Here is a 9,285-nt window from a genome sequence, read left to right as displayed (position 1 = left end):
TATCCTACCTATTTATCCTACCTATTTATCCTACCTATTCCCATATATACACAAATGTGTTATCTCTTTCTTTCCTGTATGTTGTTTCCCCACGCTTCAGTTCCTGCCTCACTTCCCTCTTCCCTTGTCATGGCTCATGTTGGCGCCGGTGGTCTCCTCTTCTTCTTCTTGAGAATAGGTGCAGTTTGCATGAAGGGTTAACCCTCCCGATGACTGCACCAGGACAGACGTAAGGAGACGCGTTGACGGTTAGGAGGAGAAGAAAGTCAAAAGCGGTAGATGTGATGGGCCGTAGAGAGAGGAGAGGCGACGAAAACAGAGGCGAACGTTAGAGGGAGACACCCCGCACCGGGGGGCGGGGCGTCGTGGTCACGGTGGCAGCTGACCCACGCACGGCTTAGCAGTGTGCGCAAGACGGGAACTAATACTTCTCCGGAAACTTGTGTATCGGAAAGCGCGAGCAGTACGCTTCCCAAATCACCCGCAGGTCAGCAGGCAGCCGGCCACCAGGCGGCGCCCTCGGCTGAGACATCCTATCCGGCACCCTATACACAAACTCCTTCACCCGCGACACCCAGACAGTGGACGAGCACCACGGGATCGGAAGCACCCGGGCATCTCGATAAGGGCCCAACTCCGGACCCTCACAGGGCACGACCCCAGCAGACGGGACTAGGCAATCCCCAGACCGGAGCAAGGAAGGAGGGGATACAGCAGGGGAGGCAGGCGCGGCACCGACCCCACCACCGGGCACAGGAGCCGAGGCCCCCTGGCGCACATCTTTCCGCAACAGCACGACAAGGTCACGATCATCAGGGACAACCCCCCACTGCGGAGATCCAACAGCAGGAGACGCAGGAGGTGAGGCACAGGTAGCAACTTCGGAGCCCCTCACAGCACCATCATCCTCGGCGGGAGGCGCCAGATCACCATACTCCCCCACCTCCTCCCAAGGCACACCACGAAGGGGAGACACACTCCGAGCCCGCCGTGAACGCTTCGAGACAGGCCGCACCACACCACGCCCAGCAGGCCCCGCCGCAGGCACGGCCACCATCTTCACATCCACACAGGCCACACCCGCACCGTCCGAAGAGTCCACAGAGGCCACATCACCCACACTGTCCACATCATCCAGGGAAACAGCCTCAGAACACCGACGCGCGCGCTTCTGCAAAGGGATGGAAAGAGCAGAACTACAGTCCCCAACACACACAGGCACGGCAGGCACCTCCCCCTGCCGAAGCACCCCCTCTAAAACAGCAGAACCCGCGTTCCCGGGAGCCGGTATCACATCCACAGGCGGGGGCGGGACATGGACCTCCACCGGGACATCCTGCACTACTCGCAGCTCAGGCGACGGCCCGACACCCACACACACCGGCTCAACAACCCCAGTGGCCACAGCAGTCATCAGACGTGTCGCACAGGCCGTAGAATTCGCCTCAACAGGCGGAGCAGCAGACAGGCAATCAGGCGCCTCAGGCACAGCACCTACTCCGTCCTCAGAACCGTCCGAACGTAACAAGGGCGGGAAATCCTCCGCACGAAAAACATGCACCCGACCAGTTGCTCCCACGTCGCACGCCGCAGCCAGATGACCCTCGTGACCACACCGATAACAGGTGCGCGGTTGACCCCGATACTGGCAGCGGAGCGTGTATCCCAACACGGACATCGACGACGGTACACTACACTTCAGCGACATTGTCAGGGTGCGAGAGCCGTCAAGCATACCAACACAGTGCCCGGCAACGACCTTGTTCCAACGAACACTTAACACTGTCCCAAATCGCTCAAAACAGGAGGTTAAAAAGTCGTCCTGAAATTCGAAGGGGGCACCATGCACCGCCACAGACGTCAAGGTGACACTAAGATTCACCACCTTAACTGAGCCAGCTGAATCAGGGAGAGGGTAAACACGCCCCTCACAACGCTCGAGAAACGCTTGAAAGGCAGCCTGGAGGCGGAACTTGACCACAGCACGGTGGCCCTGAAGCAGCTGGATGCCCACCAGGTCCGACAGCTGCACATGAAGCACGTCCACCAGGGCGACACCAACCAATGGATGGTCCACCGGCACCGTAAATGCCAGACCAGCCGACAATGTCCTCTGCACTGGAAGGCGAGACGACCCCATGGCTAAGGCAAACGTCACCCTGTCAGTGGCAAACCACCACCAGCAGGGCAAACCAGCAGTCACCCAACGTAAACACTAGCCAGTGCGGAGAGACCTCAGGAGCGTCCGACCCGGCCGGTGGTCACCACGCAACTCCGGTGGTCTCCTCTGAGGGCTGTGCACTTCAGTGCTTCAGTGTCCACGCTCCTCTTGCCCTGCTCCACGTGCTGCGCTTGCTTCTCTTAGTTCAGCAGCTGATGAAGGCGTGGAAGCAAGCTGAAAGCGCCTTAGCTGTTATTTTTTTTTTCAATTATATGATTGATAATTACACATATATGTGTGATTAAGGTGGTGGTAATAAAAAAAAAGTTAAAATTTAATTGGGGTTTAAGATACACTAATCTCCCTAGTTAGGGAGCCGGTGGCTGAGCGGACAGAACACCGGGCGCGTGATCATGTGATCCCGGGTTCGATCCCGGGCGCCGGCGAGAAACAATGGGCAGAGTTTCTTTCACCCTGATGCCCCTGTTACCAAGCAGTAAATAGGTACTTGGGAGTTAGTCAGCTGTCACGGGCTGCTTCGTGGGGGTGGAGGTCTGGTAGAGGACCGGGCCGCGAGGACACTAAACCCCGAAATCATCTCACGATAATGTCAAGAACCACTAGCGGGTTGCTAAACTAGAGCCAAACTACCTCTACAGCACTAGCAGGATACTACAAGAGACCGCAAACTTTCTCTGCAAAAATAACATGTATTAGCATTATCTGGAGAACTGACGTTGGGAACTAACCTGCATCAAACGTTATGTTGACAATTGCATATTAATTTATAAGTATTATAAATTTATTTATAATACTTATTTATAAATACTCCAGTATTTATTTATACAAAATTCTGGTTATCTTTTTTAACAACAATAATGATTGACATAATTGGAGACATTTTCTTTTCAGTTTTCAATATATATATGAAAAACCACAAAGATTTTGTTTCAGTTTCTTAACACATGATGAAGAAGATGGTGCTGAGGTCAGTCTCAGACTTGAGGGTGGTGTTGAGGTCAGTCTCAGACTTGAGGGTGGTGTTGAGGTCACTCTCAGACTTGAGGGTGGTGTTGAGGTCACTCTCAGACTTGAGGGTGGTGTTGAGGTCACTCTCAGACTTGAGGGTGGTGTTGAGGTCACTCTCAGACTTGAGGGTGGTGTTGAGGTCACTCTCAGACTTGAGGGTGGTGTTGAGGTCACTCTCAGACTTGAGGGTGGTGTTGAGGTCAGTCTCAGACTTGAGGGTGGTGTTGAGGTCACTCTCAGACTTGAGGGTGGTGTTGAGGTCACTCTCAGACTAGAGGGTGGTGTTGAGGTCACTCTCAGACTTGAGGGTGGTGCTGAGGTCAGTCTCAGTCTTGAGGGTGGTGCTGAGGTCACTCTCAGACTTCAGGGTGGTGTTGAGGTCAGTCTCAGACTTGAGGGTGGTGTTGAGGTCAGTCTCAGACTTGAGGGTGGTGTTGAGGTCAGTCTCAGACTTGAGGGTGGTGTTGAGGTCAGTCTCAGACTTGAGGGTGGTGTTGAGGTCACTCTCAGACTTGAGGGTGGTGTTGAGGTCAGTCTCAGACTTGAGGGTGGTGTTGAGGTCACTCTCAGACTTGAGGGTGGTGTTGAGGTCAGTCTCAGACTTGAGGGTGGTGTTGAGGTCACTCTCAGGCTTGAGGGTAGTGTTGAGGTCAGTCTCAGACTTGAGGGTGGTGTTGAGGTCACTCTCAGACTTGAGGGTGGTGTTGAGGTCACTCTCAGACTTGAGGGTGGTGTTGAGGTCACTCTCAGACTTGAGGGTGGTGTTGAGGTCAGTCTCAGACTTGAGGGTGGTGTTGAGGTCACTCTCAGGCTTGAGGGTAGTGTTGAGGTCAGTCTCAGACTTGAGGGTGGTGTTGAGGTCACTCTCAGGCTTGAGGGTAGTGTTGAGGTCAGTCTCAGACTTGAGGGTGGTGTTGAGGTCACTCTCAGGCTTGAGGGTGGTGTTGAGGTCAGTCTCAGACTTGAGGGTGATGTTAAGGTCAGTCTCAGACTTGAGGGTGGTGTTGAGGTCACTCTCAGACTTGAGGGTGGTGTTGAGGTCAGTCTCAGACTTGAGGGTGATGATCTTGTAAAGCCACTAGTACGCGCAGCATTTCGGGCGCTGTGAATCATCATGTGAAAGTCTGCAGACTGTTCTCAAACTGATTGACAGAGAGGTGATAAGCCTTTTACGGCATCTAGTGATGGACGACGTATATGTTCCTGAAGTCTATATCAGCCTATGATGGGTGGTGAGCACGGGTGACAGCCCGTCCTCTCGAATATTGAGCACGGTCTATAATACCTATGGTGGGTATTAAGCATGGTCTATAATACTTATCATGGGTATTGAGCACGGTCTATAATACTTATGATGGGTATCGAGCACGGTCTATAAAACCTATGGTGGGCATTGAGCACGGTCTATAATACCCTAAGTAGAGTGAGCACTGAACACGGTACAGCTAATCTATGGTGGAGTAATTAGTGCAGATGGTCTATAATACCTCTGTTGGGGGTGGGCATGCAGTATGGTCTATATAATTGATTATATATGGATGACGGGTCGTGTATAGTGATGACAATGTTGGGTGAGGAACAAAGTTGTTGCCCATTGTCAGGAATATGTAACGGGTTAGGCTTATCAAGGTCCTAACAGCCAGGGTAGGAATCTTTCGACACGGTCACCCATCCAGTTACTAGCCACCTAATGACAATCTTTCGACTAACTGGGTGCTCCAGGCGCCTCATTACGTCTGGGGCGTAACAGATCTCTCATTTGCAATAGTTGTTCATATGGTTTAAAAGCGCATTTCTTATCAAGTTCTACAAGACCCGGTACAGTTGCCTGTCAGTAATTCTATGGGAGCAAGAGCCAATGTTTGTCAGTCTTTCTACAATACCTGCAGCACTTGGGTACCGAGAGTTCTACGATACTGAACAGTGATTTGCTGCAATAACATAACGTTAACTAAGTCTGAGACTGACCTCGGCACAACCCTCAAGTCTGAGAGTGACCTCAACACGACCCTCAAGTCTGAGACTGACCTCAACACAACCTTAAAGTCTGAGAGTGACCTCAACACCACCCTCAAGTCTGAGAGTGACCTCAACACCACCCTCAAGTCTGAGACTGACTTCAACACAACCTTAAAGTCTGAGAGTGACCTCAACACCACCCTCAAGTCTGAGACTGACCTCTCAGAGACTGAGAGGTCAGTCTCAGACTTGAGGGTGGTGTTGAGGTCACTCTCAGACTTTAAGGTTGTGTTGAAGTCAGTCTCAGACTTGAGGGTGGTGTTGAGGTCACTCTCAGACTTGAGGGTGGTGTTGAGGTCACTCTCAGACTTTAAGGTTGTGTTGAGGTCAGTCTCAGACTTGAGGGTCGTGTTGAGGTCACTCTCAGACTTGAGGGTTGTGCCGAGGTCAGTCTCAGACTTAGTTAACGTTATGTTATTGCAGCAAATCACTGTTCAGTATCGTAGAACTCTCGGTACCCAAGTGCTGCAGGTATTGTAGAAAGACTGACAAACATTGGCTCTTGCTCCCATAGAATTACTGACAGGCAACTGTACCGGGTCTTGTAGAACTTGATAAGAAATGCGCTTTTAAACCATATGAACAACTATTGCAAATGAGAGATCTGTTACGCCCCAGACGTAATGAGGCGCCTGGAGCACCCAGTTAGTCGAAAGATTGTCATTAGGTGGCTAGTAACTGGATGGGTGACCGTGTCGAAAGATTCCTACCCTGGCTGTTAGGACCTTGATAAGCCTAACCCGTTACATATTCCTGACAATGGGCAACAACTTTGTTCCTCACCCAACATTGTCATCACTATACACGACCCGTCATCCATATATAATCAATTATATAGACCATACTGCATGCCCACCCCCAACAGAGGTATTATAGACCATCTGCACTAATTACTCCACCATAGATTAGCTGTACCGTGTTCAGTGCTCACTCTACTTAGGGTATTATAGACCGTGCTCAATGCCCACCATAGGTTTTATAGACCGTGCTCGATACCCATCATAAGTATTATAGACCGTGCTCAATACCCATGATAAGTATTATAGACCATGCTTAATACCCACCATAGGTATTATAGACCGTGCTCAATATTCGAGAGGACGGGCTGTCACCCGTGCTCACCACCCATCATAGGCTGATATAGACTTCAGGAACATATACGTCGTCCATCACTAGATGCCGTAAAAGGCTTATCACCTCTCTGTCAATCAGTTTGAGAACAGTCTGCAGACTTTCACATGATGATTCACAGCGCCCGAAATGCTGCGCGTACTAGTGGCTTTACAAGATTATAAATACCATGCTATGTACCCTAACAAACCCAATGTACCTTCTAGTATATAAATAAATATATAAATAAATGATGACCTAAACTAAATAATTTGGTTACCCCTCTTTTTATTGTTGAAAACGAAAAGTATCTACAAGTCATGGTTAGAGGGGGGTCTTAATCAAATAAAGTCAAAAATAAATGTTCCAGATAAGATAACGAGAATATCAAGATATATTTCCAGGAGAGTTAGCAAGCAATGGGACATGGAAGGTATATGAGAACCTGAGCATTAGGGTGGTTGTTGCGAAAATGTTATTGCATGAGTGTTATGCTCGATGGGAATGTTGTTATTGTAAAACTCTTTGTAGAGGGCGGTGTATTACAGAGACAAGGCGGGCAGTAGTTCGCGTGTTGTTTGGCCCTCGGACTGCTATTTACGACATTTGGCGGGAATTTAAACCACCAATCAGCGCCACCGATACCACGTAGCCGAGAAAAGGTCAACTTGGGTCATCAAGGCAGGGGTCAGTCTGGCTTCTCAGTGCATAGCGCGATGTGCTCCTGCAACACCTCACCTCACCTTACCTTCAACATAACCGCACCAAGCTTACCATGATCGCGTCTGCCAATCACGGAAAATATTCGACCCTTCGAGGAAGTCTTGCTGAATATCGCTGCGCAAGATATGACAGTTATTCAGTATTTAGGTAAGATTTTCGCTGTGCAAGATAGGCCTACCGTATGGTCGACAGTTATTGTGTTATAACTGATTGTAATGGGCAGGAGCCTACTTGTAATGACGTCACAATTAGAGGCAGACTAGCCTTACCTAATCCACATAATATCCCATTAATATTACAGATAGTTACAATTTACACAAATTTTTTACCGTTACTGCTAAGGAAAATTGAAAGTGATTGCCCATAACTAGAGTTGGAAATACGCGCATATTATAAGGAAATACGCGCATATTATAAGGAAATACGCGCATATTATAAGGAAATACACGCATAATATAAGGATATATGACCAAAAAGTGGAAACTAACATTTACCAATTATTACCAAAATCCTCGTATATGTTCGTTAACATCACATACAGTAGAAATATTTTCCAACAGTGCTGTTTCTAATGAAAATTTTCATTACCAGTAACACAGTAAACAAATACTTGAACTGTAACGGGATTATGGGCAAAATAATCGGCCTCCGATTGTGCTGTCAACATGTTAGGCTTCGTCTCGGGGGAGCCTCGGATGTACCCCATGCTCTTGGGTACATCTAATGGAGGTTTAGTCCAGGCCATTGTTCTGGACTAAACTTTATATGCTGGCTGGTCAGTAAGGTATTGAAACAGCCATAGTAACGCTCTAGAGGGCTTGTAATACTCGAATGAATGCATAAATGATAATATTTATTTTATTATATATAAAATTATTATATTTAATAATATTATTGAACACGGAATAATGTATGTAAATTTATATGCATACATTCAGGAAAGACCTGGGTAAGAACCGGCTTGGAAACGGGTGTTTATTTATGGAGCAACTTGTAAGGTAATATACGAGGTGAGATCCCTGGGATGTTTCGAGGGGTGAGGTCTCTGGAATGTTTCGAGGGGTGAGATCCCTGGGATGTTTCGAGGGGTGAGGTCCCTGGGATGTTTCGAGGGGTGAGGTCTCTGGAATGTTTCGAGGGGTGAGATCCCTGGGATGTTTCGAGGGGTGAGGTCCCTGGGATGTTTCGAGGGGTGAGGTCTCTGGAATGTTTCGAGGGGTGAGGTCTCTGGAATGTTTCGAGGGGTAAGGTCTCTGGAATGTTTCGAGGGGTGAGGTCTCTGGGATGTTTCGAGGGGTGAGGTCTCTGGAATGTTTCGAGGGGTGAGGTCTCTGGAATGTTTCGAGGGGTGAGGTCTCTGGAATGTTTCGAGGGGTGAGGTCTCTGGAATGTTTCGAGGGGTGAGGTCTCTGGAATGTTTCGAGGGGTGAGGTCTCTGGAATGTTTCGAGGGGTGAGGTCTCTGGGATGTTTCGAGGGGTGAGGTCTCTGGGATGTTTCGAGGGGTGAGGTCTCTGGGATGTTTCGAGGGGTGAGGTCTCTGGGATGTTTCGAGGGGTGAGGTCTCTGGAATGTTTCGAGGGGTGAGGTCTCTGGAATGTTTCGAGGGGTGAGGTCTCTGGAATGTTTCGAGGGGTGAGGTCTCTGGAATGTTTCGAGGGGTGAGGTCTCTGGAATGTTTCGAGAGGTGAGGTCTCTGGAATGTTTCGAGGAGGGTGAGGTCCCTGGAGTGTTTGGAAGGGGGGTGAGGTCCCTGGAGTGTTTGGAAGGGGGGTGAGGTCCCTGGAGTGTTTGGAAGGGGGGTGAGGTCCCTGGAGTGTTTGGAGAGGGGGGTGAGGTCCCTGGAGTGTTTGGAGAGGGGGGTGAGGTCCCTGGAGTGTTTGGAGAGGGGGGTGAGGTCCCTGGAGTGTTTGGAGAGGGGGGGTGAGGTCCCTGGAGTGTTTGGAGAGGGGGGGGGGTGAGGTCCCTGGAGTGTTTGGAGAGGGGGGGGGGGTGAGGTCCCTGGAGTGTTTGGAGAGGGGGGGGGGTGAGGTCCCTGGAGTGTTTGGAGAGGGGGGGTGAGGTCCCTGGAGTGTTTGGAGAGGGGGTGAGGTCCCTGGAGTGTTTGGAGAGGGGGTGAGGTCCCTGGAGTGTTTGGAGGAGGGGGGTGAGGTCCCTGGAGTGTTTGGAAGGGGGGGTGAGGTCCCTGGAGTGTTTGGAGGGGGGGGGGGTGAAGTCCCTGGAGTGTTTGGAGGGGGGGTGAAG

General features: G+C 50.2%; 1 protein-coding gene across 1 annotated transcript; it reads right to left on the bottom strand.

Annotated features, from left to right (window-relative positions):
• Positions 1-3,119: 3,119 nt before the first annotated feature.
• On the bottom strand, positions 3,120-7,787 carry LOC138357477 (mucin-22-like). The gene is made up of 4 exons (XM_069314332.1): positions 7,653-7,787; positions 5,074-5,607; positions 3,493-4,268; positions 3,120-3,453 (listed from the first exon to the last, which is right to left on the bottom strand). Exons 1-4 carry the CDS (start codon positions 7,785-7,787, stop codon positions 3,120-3,122), a joined length of 1,779 nt encoding a protein of 592 aa, XP_069170433.1.
• Between the last annotated feature and the right edge of the window lie 1,498 nt (positions 7,788-9,285).

This window comes from Procambarus clarkii, chromosome 78 (genome assembly GCF_040958095.1).
Source record: "Procambarus clarkii isolate CNS0578487 chromosome 78, FALCON_Pclarkii_2.0, whole genome shotgun sequence".
NCBI lineage: Eukaryota > Metazoa > Arthropoda > Malacostraca > Decapoda > Cambaridae > Procambarus > Procambarus clarkii.
The sequence above is the reverse complement of the archived record's forward strand: the minus strand, read 5'-3'. Positions and strand labels throughout refer to the sequence as shown.

Bases quoted from the DNA above. Each gene is read 5' to 3' on its own strand.
- LOC138357477 (XM_069314332.1), bottom strand. From the start codon at position 7,787: ATGGCCTGGACTAAACCTCCATTAGATGTACCCAAGAGCATGGGGTAC. The intron at 5,608-7,652 runs GTATTTGTTTAC...ACGTTAACTAAG, and splicing joins ATAATCCCGTTACAGTTCAA to TCTGAGACTGACCTCGGCAC. The intron at 3,454-3,492 runs GTCTGAGAGTGA...CTAGTCTGAGAG, and splicing joins GACCTCAGCACCACCCTCAA to TGACCTCAACACCACCCTCA.